Source organism: Cupressus sempervirens, chromosome 8, assembly GCF_028749045.1.
Source record: "Cupressus sempervirens isolate cs-2001-9-10 chromosome 8, ASM2874904v1, whole genome shotgun sequence".
NCBI classification, from domain to species: domain Eukaryota; kingdom Viridiplantae; phylum Streptophyta; class Pinopsida; order Cupressales; family Cupressaceae; genus Cupressus; species Cupressus sempervirens.
Genome location: NC_143125.1, coordinates 29,815,376 through 29,837,420, shown reverse-complemented (window position 1 = coordinate 29,837,420; position 22,045 = coordinate 29,815,376). Strand labels below are relative to the sequence as shown.

The window sequence follows — 22,045 nt, the reverse complement described above, 5'->3', positions numbered from 1 at the left end:
GGAGCGAAGTAATTTATTGGAGTAGAAAATTACATGAGAATTCGCTTTCCGGAAACTGCACGCTAGCTGTCCTTTGATCGTTTCTGTGGTTATGAATTAAAAAAAATGCAGACGTTAATATAAATTCCATTCTCTCTTTGTTGTCCGCAAAATAAGATATTAGCTGTCCTTCACTTGTTTCTGTAGTTTTGAATAAAAAACAGAACACTTTTCGCTTTTGTCAACGACATTCAGAACCTTGATCCCAGATAACAACGATCACTTCACATCACAATTATTGATTCTAATTTCTACTCTCCTCTGACATCCTCCCCAATTTCAAAACTTCTGAGATGTGTAAAGCGGACCGCACAATTATAATGTGTTCACTGCTCCGCGTGCGACTCTTGAAAATGCGAATCCGGTAAAAGTATGACATCGCAAAAGGCTGAAGCGTAGTAAAGGTGCTCTCTTGGACTGCGTGTACACCATTAATGAGGATCTTGGATAATCTGGTGTTTGCTTTGGGTATTGACAATTATCTTCTAGTTACTTTTTATAAAAAGTTCTAAAACATGATCTCATGTGTAGTGCTGGTAGTTTGATCATTCATCATTTTTTAGTTTTCTTGGTTGCTGATTGGTTCATTTGTGGAAAAAATATTGTATTTTGGGTGAGTGGCTATTGTGAGGTCTTAGCAAGGGGTTTTAGGGGAACATTTTAAAATGACACTTTTAACCATGACTCACGGGTGGACTTGTAGAGTTTTATTCTATTTACAATTCTAACTTATCATTATAGAACGGAGCTTTCATAGTGGATTGAGTTGGGAGAATTTAAAATGGTAAAATAATAGCTTGCAACTATCTAATGAATCTTCATAATAATAACACACTAGATTGTAAGTATGGGAATTGATTCACTTAATATAAGTAATAATAATTCTTCATCATCAGAAAATTTATCTTACAAAGATCTTCATATTTCTCTTTCTTATTTTAACACATCTTTTGAAGATCCTCCATTTAATATAGTCATACCTCAATCTACAAATATATCTCCAGATTTTCCTAGACTTAATCTAGCTTTAAAATTATTTCGCAATATTAACCTCCTCTTCTATACTAAGATATATAGAATCCATCTAAATATTTTGTAAGCAAGTTCCATCCTTCAATTTAAGAGAATTTAAAATTTCTTCAAAAATAAAATTAAAATGTCCCACATTCCCTGTCCAGGTCCACTATTTAAAGAATTGCTACACGACTTATTCTCCACCGTGTATAAATAGTTCGGTGAGCCATCAGAAAGCTCAGAACAGCTCTTCCTCGCGAGATGTCAAATTCATCCTTTCACTAATTGTCAGAAACCTCATCTCCTCCTTTAAAGAACCTCTCCTCTCCCACGTGCCGTAAACCAGGAGGAGTCTACCCACCCCGCTCGGCGACAAGTCCATCTCCGACACACGTGCAATTGCTCCACCCTTTTCTCATTCTGCTACGGCGACTCACTCACACGTGCGACACCACATGCGTAGAAAACAACGCATCAGGGTTCAGCTTCCCCTCTTCCCCTTGCCCACTTAAATCGGGGTTTCCAAGTGACATTCTCTCCGCAGCGGGTCCATCACAATTCATTTGTTAAAGACACAAATCTCCGCTGTTTTCTCTCTCGTCCGAGAAGCGGAGGAAACGGGCAGTCATGACGTCTGGGGGCAAGCTTCCAAGCAGTGAGGAGCGGGAGAACAATAAAAAGCGCGAGAGAAAGAGGAGAGCAATCGCTGCCCGGATATTCGCAGGGCTTCGGCTCTACGGAAACTACAAGCTGCCCAAACACTGCGACAACAATGAAGTTCTCAAAGCCCTCTGCAACCAAGCCGGTTGGACGGTTCAACCGGACGGAACGACCTACCGGCACGCACCGGTAAACTTTAACCCACAATATCCGATTCTCTTTCCATTTTCCTTTATTCCTTTCTGGTTTTAATCCGGATGTCTATTTTGTGGTAATAGGGCATCAACATTTCCGAGCCCGTTCAGTTTGTGCCCGCGCCGGAAAATGGGCCTCTCATTCCCCGCCTCAAAAGTCTGCATGGTGACCGGCTGCCCGCTCGGACAACTTTGCTGCCCGTGCAGATCATGAGCGGCGAGCCGCTCACTCCCAACGGCTTGGAATACAGTAGCCGGTCTAATCTTAACTCGCCCTCGGCTTCTTCATGGCATTCAGCGGGGGTTTCCGGTCAGACTGTGGCTCATGCTAATGGCTGCCATTGTGTAGAAGAGTCGTCTCCTTTTTCTTTCGCTTCCTTTGAACATGAAGCTGCCTTTAAAGCTTCAACTCATGAGAATCTGGGAATGGTTTATATGAGCGGCGAGGTTAATAAAGAGAGACAGGGAAGGGATCAGATATGTTTTCAAGAGCCTGGATTGGACCTGACGCTGGGGTTTTCTTAGATTGGGGAAGCGTAACGTACGTAAAAGTAATGATTTCTGAGACTATTGGCATAGGATCTGTCTGTCTGGTAAAAAGGCTTTTGTTCCAAAGTAGCTATTCTTTTATCAGATCTTGCCAGAATATTTTTCTATCATACGGAATGGCCCAGATTTTTCCTACTATTTGAGAATATGATAATTTTCTATTTTTAGTTATTAAATGTTTAAGTTATATTCAAATGTGCTAAATATTTGTTATATCTTAATTGATCATATTATAAGTTTCTAGTTCTGATTGTTTATGTATTTTTAGTTTTTCATTTCAAATCACACACTATAATCTATCATCACGATGGAAGAATTAAAAATACACATACAATTGAATGGAGAAGCTTATTATGTAATTCTAATGGATGGTGGAAAACTGATCTCTAAATTGTAAAGTGTCTTTTGAGTTTATATCAATTGATGATAATTAATTTTAGATTTTTTAGAAGGGTTCACTTATTTTGCTTTCAATTATTTGTTTTGTTTGATATCAAATTAAAGTAAAAGAATTAATGTTTATGTGTATGTGTGGAACTATTTGTTTTATTTAGTGTCAAAGTAGAGTAGAAGGTTTAATAGCTGAACATGCTAACCATATGTGATAATTTTGAATCAATCTATTATTTTTTAAACAACTTATTTGATAAATTATTTTCTTAAAGCCATGGCTAATGAAACATAATCAACTATGCTGTAGTATAGAATACTTTTTTCTAAGGGGTCTAAAAAGAAGAGAAAAACACATTGCGAGTAGTTTCATAAAGTCATTAGAATGTGTATTAAGAAAAAGTATATTTAGGAAAAAAATTGACCATTTTTGAAACATTGAATCATTTTTTCTATTATAATTACACCTGATTTCAATGTCATAAATAGTGATCTTTCATTTATCAAACAAATCAAAGCATCTATGCTAGAAAAATATCAATTTACCAACAAATTTGTAATTTATAATTATTTGCTTAATATTAAACATCATATATATCTAAAATTTAACCAAATTTTATTAAAAAATAAAATTATTCAAATTTACAGAACTCTTCAAAATCTCAATAAAAATGAAGTTTTCATAGCTTATCCTTAATATCTTTGAACATTAATTATAATATCCTCTCTTTTTAATATTTATTATTTAAAAAAAACCTTGATATTATGAGATATCTCAATTTTAGAATATAAAATTAAACTTAATGAAATAATTCAATTTTCTATAATAATTAAATTTCGACCGTCTTGCGATACGGTCTTAACTTTGAGGTATATATTTTACATGCATGAAAATGACTGGTTCACATGCACTTTGTATTTTCTTTTAAAAAAATATGAGAATCTGAGAATTGTTGACTAATTAAACCCCCCTTATCAAAATTCAGAGACGAACAGTGCCATTTTTTCCCTTAACTTTTTGCTCCACACAGCACGATATTCGAGCGTGCTATATTCACATGTTTTAAAAAATGGGAAAAGGTTGTTTTAAATTATTTAATTAAATATAATTTTAAATTTCATTTGCATGTTATTACTCTTTTTATTCTCTAAAAGTTCTATTATATTTTAGATCAAATTGATTAATGTTTAAAGTTGATATGATTAATTATTATATTTTAGATCAAATTGATTAATGTTTAAAGTTGATATGATTAATTATGTATTGTAATAAAAATATAAAATTTTAATCATAAAATAGAATATTAAAGCATGTCAGCATGATCTCAGACTTTGCACTCAGTAAGACTTGATCACTGGTAGGGTTTTTGTGAGTCATTCAACTTCACTAGTGGACCAAGGGCCTATTGACGAGAGAGTTTTAAGAAGGTGTTAAATATTAAAATTTATTTTTTCTTCTTCTAGTTCAATTTTTTTGAAATGTACTATAGTAGTAGTAAAACATTGAGTAATATGTTAATTTAATTTAGAAAAAGGTCGTGGGTTGAAAGCAAAGGCTTTATCCAAAACATTCATTCCTGTGCTGCTGACTGTAAAATGGCTTATATTCAAATAAGCTTAATTCTTAACCTTCTAAAAGGTTAATTTTTTGAACATATCTTAACCTTTTTTTGCTTTGGCAGGTTAATGGTAAAGATCGTGAGCTCATCTTAACCTTATTTTTGTATTTGGAAATGGGTTAAGATTATAAGCTTATCTTAACCTCTTTTGAGAGGTTAATTTTGGAGGCTTATATTAACCTTTTTAAAAAGGTTAACTTTTGAGGCTTATATTAACCACTTTTTAGAAAGTTAATGGTTAAGATTGTATTGCGAGTATTATTCCAGGTCTCTTATTAACCTGCAACAACTCTTGACCAAAAGATTAAATAGGACCAAAATTGAGAGATTTAAATAACTAGGTAACACTATTGTACCTCCTCATATGCTTCATAAGCTATGCATTTAGTTTGTCAAGCCATGGTGGAAAGATTAGAAGTAGTATCCATGTACTTCTCTTGTTAATTACAAGTCCAAGATGGGATACCATTGGTTGGTGCCTCATTTTCCCATCATTGAGAACATCGACCAGCTCTGGTGCCTCCTGTCCTCGTAGTAGAATTGGAGATATAGCTTTATTATTATTTGGAATTCCATCACTGAGCTAGAGATTGCACACTTTTCTTGGCGTGTCCTCTTCCAAGATTTTCCCTTGGGTCCTTGGCTCAAGAAGTTGATTGTTCTTGACTTCCATTGTCCCTTTTGTGGGCAATTGGTATCTTTCCTGCACATCTTTTGCTTTTTTCAAAGAGCTCAACAATACAGGCTCTAGATACATTATTTCTTTAAGCATTTCAGGCTAGAGCCTTTTCCTTGGCATATGGTTCTTTTGGTTGATTATCCTAGAATCCCTTTTAAGCTTTTCTAGATTTGGCATGCTTTCAGGATGGAGATTCTTTTCACTCTTTGGAAGGATATAAATGTAGTTTTATTCACTTGCAACTTTCTTGATATAAATTATGTCTCTCTGATGTAAGTTACAAAGTCTTATGATGTCAAACATTCACAATTGATTCTAAGATATCAACTACTAACATAAATGTTTGACCAAATATCCCCACTAAATGTTGTAGATGTCATGAGGAGGATGCAAAGGATTTTTTTGATACCCTTGTATATTGAAATCAATGAATTACATCTTCAGTTCTCCTTGAAGGCTTCGTCTAATAACACTATATGTGTTGTAAAGAGGGATACTTCCCTTCTGTGGGTAACATAGTGGGCCTTTCCATCATTAGAAATATTCAACAACAAATATTTTGAGTGGTTTATGTATGTTATTATGTATTATCCTTTGTAACTCAACTTGAAAGTGTACTTTCATTTTGTACATTTGTTTAGATTTTATATACAAAGGTGTTCTTATATAGTCTTATAGATATATTTTTTGTTTCAAAGACATGCTATGTCGTATTTTCAATGTTTTGTATCACTATTTTGGTTCTTGTACTTTAAATATCAAAATGTACAACCATACACAAATTTACAACATTATTTGTTTCTTTAAGTTCCAACTTCATATTTATTAACAACTACTCTGGCCATGATTGTTATAAGTTTTCCAAAAAACTAATATATCATGCTACAATTACCATTGGTTATGTGCAAGAAGACCATCCAAAAGTGTGACAATTGGTCAATATAATGCGGGTTAGATAAGAAAATGATCCAACATAGTCAGCTTTAACAGGGAACCATAGTGGAGGAAGAGTAACTAATTTTTAGTTATCATTTCTGCATTATCACGAGTGACCTTTACTATACATTTATCATGGATGACCTATATAATATTCAACAATATCAGTGTGACCTTTGGACCTATGAGGTACAAGTACTAGTTAATAAATACAAAAAATTATCTTAGAATTTCCTTGCTTAGATGGTTCAACCTTTAACGTGTCATAATGTTATCAAATAACACATTATAATTGGGCAATCTTTTTTACACAATTGAAAACTCATCAGTATAGTCAAATATAATGGAGATCAATGTCAGAGGGACTAGAAGAATTTTGTGTACCACTTTTGTAATGTGCAGTTAAGCCAAGAATTTGACATTAACCACTGCCCGTCATCTTTTTTTTTTATGATAGTTTGGTCATATTAATGTCTTTCATTTTATGTTTTGAAATAATGTTGATTGCCAAAAATCAATATAATGTATCTATAAATTAGTAATATTTACGAAAAATATCATATCTCAAAATTTCTAAATTCATATGTTTAAAAATAAAAATAAAAATGAAGAAAGTAATTATAAATCAACAATATATACCAAGTTAATTTTTTTAATAAGTTTATATTTTGCATACTAATATTTCAAATGAATTTTGACGTTTTATTTATTAACTTAAGTGTCATATTGAGGATTTTATAAGAAAAATAAATGTCAATCAATACGGTCCCACAATTTTTTAACCTGTCATATAGGTTCAAAAATGGAAAAACAACCAATACGACCATCGAATTTGAGACCTGTGTGAAGTCATTGTTATAATATGGGATCGACACTATCTACGGGCAACATATTTGCGCCTTGGTAAATAATATATTGTTCAAACAATAGTATGTTAGTAATTATGTTATTTAATTGTAATTATTTACAAATTAGTAACACATATTAATACAATTAGGTAACATAATTACTAATATACTATTATTTGTTAGCATTATGTTTTTTACCAAAGTACAAATATGTTGCTAAGTAGACACTGCAGCTAAATTGTAATTCCTTACTGCGTAGAGAGTGCCGCTAAGGTGTAATTTGACAACAAAGATTAGGAGATTTTTCTCTGTAAGTTCCCTTTTCCGATTTTAACGCTTTAAGGGGGAATCGAATCGCATGGATATACAGGCGACACGTGTTGAGGATCTTTTGATAAATAATGAGCAATTCCACTCTTGACACGTGTAGACACCGCAGAACCTAAGCAGAAAACCCTGGACTATTTAACATTATTGTCGTTATCATTCTCAAGGGATATCTCCCTATTTTCCAATGTGCACTGACAAATAAAATTAATAATTAATGAAGCTGAAACGGACGGACGCGATTTTGTTTTACAACCACTACTCTTTTTGTCCGCGGGTCTCGACCCTCCATATCCTTGACAAATCGTCCCTAAGCAAAACAGTTACAAATCATTTCTGCTATAATTAGACTACAGTTCTACATGATAAATAGTTAAGGATAATATTTGGGAATCTTGACCGAAACTACTCGGTTGTAGGTTTTACATAACCTGAAATTCATTTAGCAATCTTCATAGATAATTTAGTCAGGATAATTTTTGAAATTCTTCGCTAATACTTTTGAGTTGGGGATAATATAAATTTAAATCTCTTTAACAATCCCCAGTCTCATCTCTTTCACATCATCGAAGAGTGAACTTGATCTCTGATCTAAGCCATTTAACTTCACAACAAATCAACCAGAAATCCATTGACATTTTAAAATTTATTTTTATTTTATTTTATACAGTGCACAAATCATTGAATCACTGGAAAAGCATGAATAGCGGACCCAAATGAATTATTCTGCAATATTTGCAATTAGAGATGACCATAAATTAGTATCTTATTATTATGTAATGAGAAAGTGAATTGTACAATGCCATCTTGAAAGATGTTCAGGGGCGAAAATGTTGAGAGGAGCCTAAACTCAACTTCAACTCAACCTCTCCACAACCCTCATCACCGTCGTCGTCTATTTTCTCATCCTCTACTGCACTGACCGGATTACTGCCGTCAACGTTCACGGCGGTCGTCGGCCAAACCGTTTTTTTCACGGGAATCGAACAACCGGCTGAAAATCCGTCTTCACAAATCAAACAAGAATCCGAAGGCGAGCTCCAATATTTACAGCCGCCAACATATTCCGTCCCCGCGGGATCAGAACATGTCGACGGAATGACCGGCACACCGCAATGCCCGCCGGTCACACTCTGCCCATTTGGAGGCGGCAGCCGGTCACCCGGACATCCCAGAGCTTTGAGCCAGGGAATAAGAGAACCGTTTTGAGCAGGAGGTCCGAGGCCCACCGGCTGGAATGTTCTCGGAAACTGCAAGAAAAGAATCGCATGAGAAAGAGCAAGGCAGAATGAAGAGGAAAAAGAGGCTAAATAAATTTACCGATCGGTAAGTGGTGCCGTCCGGTTCAACGATCCAGCCGGCTTCATTGCAGAGGGCCTTGAGAACTTCGTTATTATCGCAGTTCTTCGGAAGCCTGTAATTTCCGTGAAGCCGAAGCCCGGAAAATATTCTGGCGGCCACAGCTCTTCTTCTCCTCTCTCGTTTCATGTTCTTCTCTCGCTCTGCGCTGCTTGCCATCCTGTTGCCTTCTCAAGAGAAGAAGGAGGAGAGGAAAAGCTTGGCTGCACAATAGAAGAAAATGGCATGAGAATAACGGGACCGCCATTTTTGGCTTTTATGGAGAAGGGGGGCCTGCTTTGCTTCAACTGGGCAATTCAAAGACAGAAGGCGGCTTATTTACGCTTTCCAAGAATAAATGTGAGGACTTGATTATTGTGGACAGAGAGACACGCGAGTATAGTGCAGTCGGAAGGAAGGAAGAAGCGTCCAAATGGTTGGGCACCCTCCACAAGGCCACGAAATGTCCATTTCCTAAAATGACCAGGCGCGTTTAACGACGATATTCATGAAACCTCATTGAATGGAAATAACTGCTAACGGTTAATTAAGTTCATAGAGCTATGTCCGACAGTCCCTCAGTAAATGCCTGCAGACCGCGCTGGCAACATTAAATATTTGACGGCTCGCACGTTCCGCTATCCAGGGATACCTGCGAATCAAGGGAAACTTTGCCACACGTGCGACGCGGAATCCTCAGAAACCCCACAACCATTTGCCCGTGGCTATACAGCCACGAAAATGCACTTCCTTTACATTGCTTTGTATTTTGGGCAATTGGTATGTGTATTGTATTTTAGCATCTTTGATTTGTACATTAGGATAGGTTATTAAATTAGTTTACATTAGCACTTGTACCAAAAGGAGGTGCAAGGGGTACGTCGATAGTTTTTTGATTGTGAAAAATAATTAAAGATATATATAATAGAAGGAAATATTATACAAATATACAAATATTTTGAATTGTAGCAGTGATTCGTGAGCATAATAGTAATCTTTAAGGAGGAACATAAAATCTATTATTGTAACATTGTATTTAAAAGTATATCATTTTAAGTGAACTATAATTAAAGGAAAATAAGATATAATTAAATACTTAAGAAAACCTTAACACTAATAAATATTGTGATGTGAATATCAGAATTTAACTGTGTGATTTTTGAGTCAAACTCGATGACCCATGTTTAATGAGTAGTGATTCAACATGAATCCATCTCTCATGAGAATAAATGGAACACTTAGCACTCATTGGATCTAGGTGATGCTAGATCCAATGAGTGCTAAGTGTTCCATTTATTCTCATGAGAGATGGATTCATGTTGAATCACTACTCATGAAACATGGGTCATCAAGTTTGACTCAAAAATCACACAGTTAAATCTTGATATTCACATCACAATTTGACTAGCTGTGGAAATCATCTCCTACTTATCAACTAATAAATATACTGAAATAAGAATTTATTTTTATTTTTTTAAATATAAATTTCTAAGCCTAAAAATAGCATTGAATAGATTTGCCCATCTTTTCTCCATATTTTATCATTGTCGTCAATCAATAATTCACTACATAAAAGAAATTGGAAAAATAGAAATCAATCACATCTTTACCTTTTTCTAGTTGTGTTATAATTTAGAACACTTATTTCTAATGCAAACTTCCCCTCTTTTTGTAAGCTACATTATTGTTTTGTATTCCTTGTTAATGTTCCACAAATCATTAATCATATGCCTTTATTATACTAGAGAAACATAAATGAAATACTAAAAGTATGAAATAGATAAAATTGACTAATTTTTCCCAAGCTTAATTTTTCATTTTAGTAATCATGTCATTTGGATAGAAAGAAGAAGAAGAATGCCTTGCACCGCAATGTAAGAAGAAGTTGGCCTACAACGTCCATAAGAAATACTTCATTTTTCACTCCTAGGTTCATAATAAAGCCTCATTTTAAAGTCTTAAGAATATGACCTGCCAAGTGAGACCTGTGCTCGTAAATCTTATGAATATGATGTAATCCATTCCATCCTGTTTACACCAAACACTACATTCCCACTTACTCGAACAATCTCTCACAAGTAGGCACGTCTTTGCCCTAACTTTCACAGGCTAGTGCTTATGCTAAACCATGGAAGGAATTATCCAAACATTTCAAAGAGTATAAATTCAATAGTTTCTCTCACTTATGCTACCGAGCAAGAGGACTTGCCCTACCCCATTATGGTCTAAAGTTTGATCTCAACCAAAATTTACCATGAAAATGAAACTATCATTTTCTATTTCTTTTATTACCAATCCTATGATGAAAGGTTTAATGAAAACTTTCATAACGAATGGCATTAAAAGAGGGAATTGGAACGAACTTGATTCTTTGTACCCTGTTGTGAAATGCAGTTGGTATATAGGTAAGGGAGACAAATATCCCTTCTAATGAGCTCACTTTCACAGTTCAAAGGGATCTCTAAATTCAGCTCATTCTCTTGATCAAAAGAACAATCTTCTCTCTTGTTACTGCCCACTTTTGGCTGCCCTGAAATAAGAAAAATTCTTGGAATGGGAACAACCAATGCACAATTGAAATTCATGGCCAATCTTTCAATACCATCAGCTTCCATAGAAGATGCACAATGACATAATCTCTTTAGTTAAAGGATAAAACCATCCATCCAACTCAATTGAAAATGTGTGTATTATGAAATATATAAATACAATGTTTTTAATTTTATAATTGTTTTAGAATACATATATTTTAGAATTGAATAGTTGCAATTAGTCTCAACTTAAAATCTAAACAAATGACATACTTAACATTTATTTTTATAATATTGAACTTTTTTTTATAGTTAAGGCCTACTCCCATTTATTCAATTTGAGGGCTTTGCTACAATTACTATTATATTTGTTTCCCTATCATTTTAATCTTAACTTTAAAATATATATCTATAATAATAGAAATTTGTAACCTTAGAAATGGGTTTACATTTAAACAATGATGTAAAGTGAGAATACAATCTTACATGTCAGTCATGCTAATGAAGTCTTGTGTACATAAGTAAAGGTTATAAAATCTTTAGTATGATTTTTTTTCAAATCTTTCAATACATTTTTTAAAAAAGTAGTAGGGAAATCTCACTTTTCACCTTCAACATAATAGAAATATAGTAAAAGTATTAATATATCACTTTTCTCAATCAAATTTTGGTATTGAAAGATTTGAAAAAAATCATACTAAAGATTTTATAACACAATTTTGGAAGCATTATAACACAAATTTAGTACTACAAATGAGATATATTGAACAAATCATGACGCCTGGAGAAGAACCTCAACTTGTGTTTTGTAATGAAATCCATCATACATGGAACTGCTTGCACACTCCACAAAGATATTTGGGAGCTTCCCAGATCTCTTCAATGTCTTCCACACCTCAAAGAAACTAATGGCACGAGGTAAAAGCCCTCCACTTCCATCGATAGTAAAACTGGTCTAACATTTTCCCAACACTATAACACAACTCTTGAGCATTAAAATATTAAATAAAGTGTGGCATAGTCATGCTCAAATTGTGAGCATTGAATTGGAAATATGAAGGGCTCAGATAAATAGCAATACAAAATTCTCAATCAATGAAGCAACTAAGAAAGGTGTGTTATAGAGGAGTAGGGAAACAAACCTGAGGTAAAATATGGGTGGCACAGATCTATGATCCAAATGAAGTAGCTCAGATCTAGCTGGACACCTTTCATCCTGGAACAGATGTAGTTAAAAGATTACGATGATGCTTCCCTAAATTTCAGAGGTAGCGCCATTCAACTCATCGATATCTTCTATCTTCTTTTTAGCCACTTTATCGTCTCCGAGATTGCAATAGGTACCTAATAGATCTTGTAACAAGAATATACTATGAAAAGGTTTTTGAAACTATTGTACATACAGTGACAACTGCATTTTGAACTATCAAAAGTAGGTGAAATCATTAGCATCTGAAAAAATCTGCACCTACGATCTACATCGCAGCTTTTGAGACAACCACCATGTCATTCTAAGTTTGTAACTTACAAGCTTTTGTTTTTTTCGCTTTCTGCATTATTTATTTGTAGTGGAGACTCTTTTATTAGCCATTCAGGCTTATGGATTCAACATGATTTAATTGATTTAATTCTATTGTGTTTGTTTTGTTACCCAATTTTAATTTTACAAGCCATGCAGACATCAACTTGATTTATGCAAAAGAAAACAAAACAATTGCTCGCAAATGGACATTTGAAAGTTTCTTTTAAATAACAGAAATTACCAAATAAAGCTTTTCTGCTTTAAATTTCAGAGCAGTCAGACTGCTCTGTTAAAGCACGAGAAAAACTTTGGTTAACTTTAACCTTAAGAGCCATCAAGCCATTGTACTAAAGCAAGGATTAGGATTAACTAAAATTTGCACCAAAAATTTGCCTTATTAGCTATATTTTATTTCACAATCATTCATACAGAATTTTTGGTGGAGAAATGTGATGATGAACAACAAACCAGGGTAAAATCAGACTGTCGAGTTAAAGCACGAGAAAAACTTATGATTTACTTTAACCTTCGAAACCCCTAGGCTACTGTGCTAAAGCAAGGATTAACTAAAATTTGCACCAAAGATTTGCCTTACCAGCTATTTTATTTCACAATCATTCTTACAAATTTTTTAGTTGAGAAATATGATGATGAACAACAAACCAGTAAGCCGTCTCAATGATGATAAACATAATACATAATAAATAATCACTCCTGCAACCATACACAGAAAATTTAAGGAAACTTCAAAAACATAAACAAGTAACTCGTAGTCATAACTCACAGGTTACATACAAAGTTTCCAGTGGATTCAGTCCGCAAACATCACCTGCCTCTATTTGCCCATTATTTATTGACTGCCGAATCTCCTCCATTGCTCAGCTACCCAGTTTAGGCGGCCACATATCTGCATCGACATCGGGCCTTTTGTAAACTCTTTTAAGAACACAACTATTGCTTCTCCTATTTCTCACACTTCCACCACCTATAAGTCGACTACACAGTCCAGTAAGTTGTACACCAAATCTCTACAATATATTTGTGTCAACTGTTCAGAATATTTTATGTCAAATGCATACATTAATTGTCCTAAAATATCAACTCTGCATCATTTAGATTCCTAGCTCATCCCCTGCATACTAACCTCTGGAGAAGAATTACATGAACCCTTTGCAATAATAACATGTCACTTGAACATTCTTTGCCACATATCCAGCATTAAACCATGCAGCTTCCTAGCTCATCCTCTGAATGTTAAAATCTGGAATAGAATTGGACCAACTCTTCATTATCAGAAGTCAACAATAGCCATAATGCTTACTACAATATCATTGTAAAGTCTATATCACATGTTGCATCAGATGTTGCAACCTCCGTAATACCTGATTGCCTTGCCCAGAAGATCGTAACCCTTAATGAACAAGCAAAAGAAAGTTTAATATATGATACATTGGAAATCTGTAAAAGCAATTATACCCTTGATGAGCTAATTCTATGGCATAATTGCAACTTTCATAGACTCTCGACGACAATTTCAATTTATGATGGCAAATAAAATCTATTAGCCCTCCACATAATTAAACATAGGAAACAACTTAAAATGATGTACATTAAACATTAAATTTAACGATTTAATATGATATTCCATGTCCTCTGCATGATAACAAGGATCGGTGTCCTTCAAACATTTCTCCTTAACCCTTACGTCTCAAATAAAATAAATCCCTCCTTTAGAATAATGTAAACTATACCTTGTATGCCTTGATTGATTTAGAATTTAATAGAAAGGGGAGAAATGAACAGCTGCGCCTACAAAATTTGTGCCAGACAATGTACCTGATCCGTGGTAAGAACACAACAATAGTGTGGCTTCAGTTGGGTCATTTTTAGTTTCTTTGTTATCACCATTAGAGAAGCATAATCAATCATCCATCTCAAACAACGTAGCACACAAAATACAAACACGTATGTCTGTGATATTGCAGGTTTCTCAAAGAAACCTGCCAAGCCTCATGCAGCTGAAACGTGTAAGTCTGTGATATTGCTTGACCAAGGCCTCTTTACTGTGTACAAGCATCTCTTCCTGCTCTCCTTCGCTTTCAATTTGACGGCACTCCTTTCGGCTGCGACCGACAACTTCTCATACGCTAAGAAAGAAGCTGCTCTCTTTTCAGTGGGGAATATTCTAGCGCTAGTGTTGTGACGCAACGAGGTCTTTCTGAGGTTTGTGTTCTGGTTGGCGGTGAAGGTGCTCGGGAGGTCATGGGTTCCACTCCCTCTCAAGACCTCCACGACATCGTTCCTTCAGTGCGTCAGAGGATTCCACAGCGGCTGTGGTGTTTCCTCTGTCATGTGACTCACATATTCCCTCATGGAGACCTTGCGCCATCCTGAGTTTACTTTCTCTGAGATAAGAGGTGTGGCGTGGTCCATACTAGCGCTTCTTGTAATAAGCTTGCTCGCTACATTTCCTCTGGTCTGGCATTTGCAGGTGTACTTGCAGACAGGCCATGCTATCTTAATATAAACTTTAATTTATATATCTCTTCAAACCAATAGATATTTACAGATCTGACATATTTCCTCCTCCAGATAGGATATAAGGTAAATCACAGCCTCCATTTAAGAGGAGAGTGCTTATCGCTTGCAGATCTGTCGTATCAGTCCAGATCTGTTGGATCGATCCAGATCTGTTAGATCATTACCATCAGACGAAATCTACATCTACGATTTACATCGCAACTTTTGAGACAACTAGCATGTCATTCTTAAGTTTGTAACTTACCAAAACTTTGACCAAAGAAAACTGTGATCAACAAACCATTACGCGGTGGTTGTTTCCCGGCATGAGACAATTTCAGGTTGCGAGCAACCTCATAGGGAAAGCCTATCGGCTAATTAATTCCACTTAATTTTAATTTTAAGTGTAATATATTATATTATATGAAATTAGATTAGCTTATATATATAAAAGTCAAGAGATATCCTTCTTTCTATTTTCATAATTTGACTCAGTGCAATAGGCGCCTCGAGAAGAATATCTCTCAGCTTATTATATATATAAACTAGTTACCTCTCAAATAGATTAAAATCAAGTATTTATAAATTGAAAAGAATTTTAAAAACCTAATAATTATAGTAATTATTTTTTCTTTACTTATCATTTGTAAAGTGAATAATGACAAAACAAATTTCACTTTTCAAATAATAATAATAATTTTATTTTCTTTAAATGCTTTATTATTTAAAATAAATAATAATTTTATTTTCTACAATCACTGAATTACCATTTGAATTTCTTTTTAAAATTAACTTAGAATCTATAGTTTCTGAGTGTCAGAATACATTTCTATACTAAAAATGAAACAGAATACTTGTCGTCTCTATAAAGAACTTGCACAAAAACTATTTTGATTATCTTTAAAAGAAAATACAATTTCAAAACTTCACAACTATAACTATGCCATTGGACCAGGTTGATCCCTGATTCAATGGCACTTGACACCCAGAGCAACATTTTCGACAAAAGATTTTCTTTTTCCTTCAAACGAAGAATCTTGTGAAATATTTTCTACCAGATCTTTGCATACAAGAGCGCAATAATCAATTTCAATTCAATAAAAATCCTTAGCATTTTTTGAAGCCTCCGTCAATAAACCCTGTGATCTGGAAAGATCAAAGGCAACGCCATCGTCAAACCCTGCAAACTGCCTATAATCTACCAGATCATCATCAAAAAGCTAATTATCCACAAAGCCATTAAAATCTAGGTTTTCAAGAAAATTAGAAGAAGGATTTAAAAATTGCTCATTTGAAGAAACAAAAAATGAATTATAACGCTCCTTTGAATTTTGTATTGGAATGCCCAGCTCATCGTCAGAAGCCTCTAACAGGTAATCCACATCAATTTCCCCTAATTCTTCGGAACGACTGGTAACATTAGAAGACAAAGCACTGATGAATAAAATTCAAAACAATATAAATCAATTCCATATCTTCCAATAGAACTTGAAGTAAAACAAATGTATTATAACATTTGTCCACATATTAAAGCAAAACAAATCAATTTCAATTCCCAATCCCTTGTTCTTAACAAATTCAAATCTTAAAAATCTATCATAGTTCTAAAAACAATAAAATGGGCAATAAACCTCGGCTGCTAAGGACTCTGGGACTTCTGCAACATACATAGGAGCTCCTATTCCCACTCTCTTTGCATATATATATGTGCCCTTCTTCAAAGACCTATTACTTCTTCCAAAAAGGAACTAAATGTGAGCTTTAGTTGATTTACTGATGGATTTCTTCTTTGCACCTCCCTTTCTTTGAGGAATTCATTTTAATTTCAACCTTTTGTCGTGTCATGTCTCTTGCATCATAACCATATTATTAATCTTTGTAGTTATTAATAATTTTGTAGGTTAAATGACTGTCAAATTTTATAAAATCTCTCAAAAGTTTACATTGATGAATGCTTCCACTGTAGGAAGCCTCTTAGCTTAATTACTTTGTTTTATATTGTATATATAATGACTATATAATAAATTATTGTTATTATTATTATTTAATACTATATAATAAATTTTACTAACTATATATAATAATTGGTCCCTCTAATTATGCTATAATTATATTATACTAGGACTATGTGGAAGACGTAAAGTAGCAAAACCAAGAGTTAACATAGCATTGGGCACAGTGATTGCACCTAACCACCAAGCATACTACCCCGTAGTTGTATAACTATATGGATCATGGAGGAAGTCCATAAAAGGAACATGAATGGCTCATACAAATTACTTAATGGTAAATGCCTCGAATAGAGCGAATGGGAAACTAATACTCTCGTTATACAAATACACATCACTATCATGCCCTTTCCTCCTGAATTACTTAGTTTTTTACTTTTATATCAACTTAAAAATTGGTCTCCACTCCCTTTATATTTGAATTTGGAGCCATGATTTGGGAACATAGATCGGTACTCGTTTTCAAATCAGATACCCATTCTCAAATTGAATACCCATGCTCAAATCGAATACTCGATCAGGCAAGGTATTGCATTTTTTTTGGTATCAAGATGGGTGGGAAAAAAGTCAAATTGCAATTTGAAATGCTTTTAGATGTTTTAGAACTACATATTTTTAACATCACCACTTTTTGGCACACCATAATCCTGCACATGCCCATTTGACACAGTATTTTTGTTCCATAATTTTTAAATTTTTAAATCGATGTTATTTTTACACTTTGATTAAACATATTTGTAGTAGATGAACAATAGATATGTGCACCACATTTTGTTGTTGATGTTAAGGAATATGCATGTAGAATTGGTGAAACATGTATAACATGGGTGGAGTGATAGAAACACAAACATTTTGAGCATATAACATGCAAATAAAATCAATTATGTTGCAAAAAAGATGAGTGTGTTCAATCATCCAAAATCTCCATGGATCATTTAATATGAACAATATGCGAGTTAAATAGAAATTAGGAAATTTATAAAATCAAAGTGTTCCAGTTACAATAGCTTAAAAGCAAGCATCATTATTTCAGATTAGTGCTAAATTCAAATTTGAAGTTTACAAATATAAATAAAAGCTTAATTATTTTGTAATTAAGATGAGGAGAAAAATGAAAGTAGGCATACCTTCAAAACTGAGTGTAGAGGATTGACTGTAAAGAGTTGGTTTGCAAGCTTATCTAGTTGATTGTTGTTATAATTGGTTGTGAATAGTTGGATGTAATCTATCTAATTTTAACAACTCAACTACATGAATATGAACAATCAAATATATCTTCCTTGGTTATTGTTTATTATACATGATTGTGTAAAGAAGTAAGAAAAAAATAATTCACATTGTGATTGGTTGGATTGTATACTATTTTTTGAATGTCAATGTACTCAAAATTCAAAATAAATATGTACCTGTGGAAAGCATTGTACGTGTTCACAAAGATGATGAACAACCCCAATCTGCCACCAAATACATGTGAGAAGTGGCATGCTAAGTGGTGTTCACTATTTGCAACAACAAAATATTTGTACCAAATATAGTACCTCGATTTTTGCATATTCTAGAAAGAGTATTTAAAAATCCATATAGAAGTAGTGAAACATGTATGACATGGGTGGAGTGACAGAAACACCAACTTTTTGAGCATATAACATGCAGATAAAATTGACTATGTTGCAATAAAGATGAGCGTGTTCAATCTTTTGAAATCTCCATGGACCAAAATAAGAAAAATAGGTGATTTAAATAGAAAGTAGGAAAGATATAAAATCAATTTTTTAAAATGACAATAGCTTAAAACTAAGCATCATTATTTTAGATCATGGCTAAATTCAAATTTGAAGTCTACAAATATGAAGCAAAGCTTAATTATGTCATAAATCAAGATGTAGAGAAAATGGAAAGCAATTGTACCTTTAAAAATGAGTGTCGACGATTGACTGTGAAGAGTTGGTATGCAAGATTATCTAGTTGATTATTATTATAGTTGGATGTAATCTATGTAATTTTAACAACTGAATTGCATGAATATGAAAAATCAACTATTTCATCGTTGGTTATTATTTTATTTTACATGATTGTGTAAAGAAAGTAAGAAAAAAATAGTTTGCACTATGATTGGTATGGAATGTATATAATTTTTTGAGTGTAAATGTACATTAAAAATTCAAAAGAAATGTGTACTTGTGGAAAGCATTGTACATGTTGATAAAGATGATGAACAACCCCAATCTGCCACGAAATACATGTGAGAAGTGGCATGCTGAGTGCTATTCACTATTTGTAGCAACAAAATATTTTACCAAATACAGTACCTCAATTTTTGCAGATTCTGGAAAGAGTATTTAGAAATCTGATGCAGAGGCTAGTGGTAGATTACATTTCTTTCATGGTTTATTGCCTTCTTCAATCTTCATTCTAAGATAACAAATGTAGAAGGTTTCCATAGAAGGGAAGTAACGAAAGTTAGAAGAAAATAGTTTGCACTATGATTGCTATGGAATGTATACTATTTTTTGGGAATGTAAATTTATTGAAAATTCAAAACAAATGTGTAATTGTGATAAGTGGTATGTTTGGTGTTGTTTTTAAATGAGTTTATTTGAGGCATGCGCTTGGAATTTCTGCAAACTGTAATGGAAGATTGATAGAGAATGCTATTTGATCAACGTAAAATGAGAAATATCCATTTGGAGAGGCAGAGAAATACTTAGAGTGAGAATGCATATATATTAAAAAATCCAGTCATACATATTCGCATTACTATGTTTCACCTAGAATAAACCATGATTATTGCTTATCATTTTAAAACATGTTGAAGATTTAAAATCTGATGGCTTGTGACTCGCAAGTAGTTAGATGAAAAAGATGAAGGTTGCATAAGCAATATAAATGAACTTAGAACTTTAAAAAAGAAATTAGAATACCTTCTTTGGTGGTCAAGATGAGTACTACTGTGCTCCAAAATTCTACACGTGACTTAGGATGTTGAATTATAAAGAGTCAAATGAATAGAATGTTGAATTCTAAGCTATATATTATCATCATTAACATTGCACAAATGCATTTTATTATTTTCTATGCAAATTAGAGAAGAACATAAGAAACATGAGCAAGTAATATCTACAAATAAAATTGGACAATGGAGTTGTAGAATAGAGTACCTAATTTTGTTTCTCATTTTTGTAGTTGAAGCAGTTGTTGTTAGGCTCGATGTGTTCGAGAAGTTAAAGAATTGAATAGGTGAGGCAAGGAAAATTCAAAAATACGAAGTAGACAATTAAACTTATAGATAGTTTAATATGTAGTGATCGTTATAGTTTATATAAAAAAAATTTGGTACCTGTGGCAGCAGTGTTATATACATAATGTATAATTGAAGAAAACATGTACATAATATTGAATTTGTAAGAGTGTAGCATGGATTGAATGTGGTTTTCAAATTTGTTGAAAGTATAATTTTTGAAAGAATTGAAATTGCATGCTTTTTGCTACCGTTAGAACCATAGTAGGCATAATGTGCATAGCATTACATATCATTCGAAAACTTTTTCAAGATAGCCTAGATAGTGTATGGAAATTATGAGACTAAGTGTTGAATACAATTAGTAAGAAAATAGGTAATTGTCTAATGCATATAGAACATATTGTGGAGTTTCATGTTTAATTGTAGAGTGGTATTTGACACCAAATTTTTGTAAGAACAACTACAAAAGTTCACAAGAAGGCATCATGTAGTGGAGGCTAGACTATAGAGTAATCATATGATTGTATGAGACAAGTTAGTACTATATATAGAAACAACTAATTAATATTAAATCACAAGTGAAGAGGACTGCTTTGAATATGTACCTTCATGAAGAGACCATGTTGGCTATATTCCATTTGTTTGTGTATATGCAATTTACCAAAGCTAGCACCAATATTACTATAATATAATAGAACCTTTGATTCTGGATAACAACTCCTATTTGTTGTGAGATTTTTGTGGAAGAATATTGTATTTAAAGAGAAATACTATAAAGAAAAAATTACAAATATTTTGGTTTAATCTTCTATACTGGTGGTTTTTACAGTCAAACTTGGCTTTATGTGCACTATCTAGTTGTTAGGGACCTTGTATTTTTGTTAAGTAATTTTTATAGTTTTTTGCAGTAGTATTTTAAAGTAAAAATATATCTACTATGCTCTTCCCCATTGTTCCCATGATTTGGTAAAGTAAAATCTTGTATTTGGAAGTAATAGGTTTCACCATAAAAATCTCTTCAACATTACCTTTGGCACATTTATAGTAAGGCTTACAATTCCTCTTTTAACTTTCAATCTTAATTTTTGTTTAGAGACAGATAGAGCTAGTAGGGGAAAGTATCCTTTAATTGGGAAACTTATTTACAAATTCATTTGAAAGAAAAAAACCATTCATGAAAGATAGAGTTGTCCAGGGAGAGCATTCTGTAGTTGGAAATTTTATTTTATTGGTTCAATATACTATTTTTTGTGGTAGGATACTAGCATCTAATAACTATATTTTTCAAATAGTAACTAAGGAATATCTTTTCTTAAACCATGTTTTGGAAGAGGTTTTAAATAAAAAAGTTACTAAAAATTGAGACACTCCAACTTGTTTTTAATCTCATGAACATCTCTTCAACTGAAATAAGTTCCAGTAGAAAATGACTCTTTGCAAGATTTTACATCAACTAAGCATTTTAGGCACAATAGTCTTTTTGAAAGGTAGTATGCAACTTTTTTTAACTTCCATAAAATGGTACATAAATAAATTTTTAATCAAGCTTCCATCTAGATAAAAAAATGATGGCGAAGCTTTTAGTTTAAACAAACAGATTCCTCCAAGAAAGTTGATATCTTCCAATAG

The 22,045-nt window shown here is 33.3% G+C and overlaps 2 protein-coding genes across 2 annotated transcripts; one reads left to right on the top strand and one right to left on the bottom strand.

The window, feature by feature from the left end:
- Positions 1–1,322: 1,322 nt before the first annotated feature.
- Positions 1,323–2,632, top strand: LOC149541423 (uncharacterized). Its single transcript, XM_089796062.1, has 2 exons — positions 1,323–1,902; positions 1,992–2,632. The coding sequence occupies exons 1-2, from the start codon at positions 1,681–1,683 to the stop codon at positions 2,430–2,432; spliced, it is 663 nt and encodes a 220-aa protein (XP_089652188.1). The 5' UTR covers positions 1,323–1,680; the 3' UTR covers positions 2,433–2,632.
- Positions 2,633–8,073: 5,441 nt separating this feature from the next.
- Positions 8,074–8,870, bottom strand: LOC149541422 (BES1/BZR1 homolog protein 4-like). The gene is made up of 2 exons (XM_089795610.1): positions 8,576–8,870; positions 8,074–8,505 (listed from the first exon to the last, which is right to left on the bottom strand). Exons 1-2 carry the CDS (start codon positions 8,771–8,773, stop codon positions 8,074–8,076), a joined length of 630 nt encoding a protein of 209 aa, XP_089651736.1. The 5' UTR covers positions 8,774–8,870.
- Between the last annotated feature and the right edge of the window lie 13,175 nt (positions 8,871–22,045).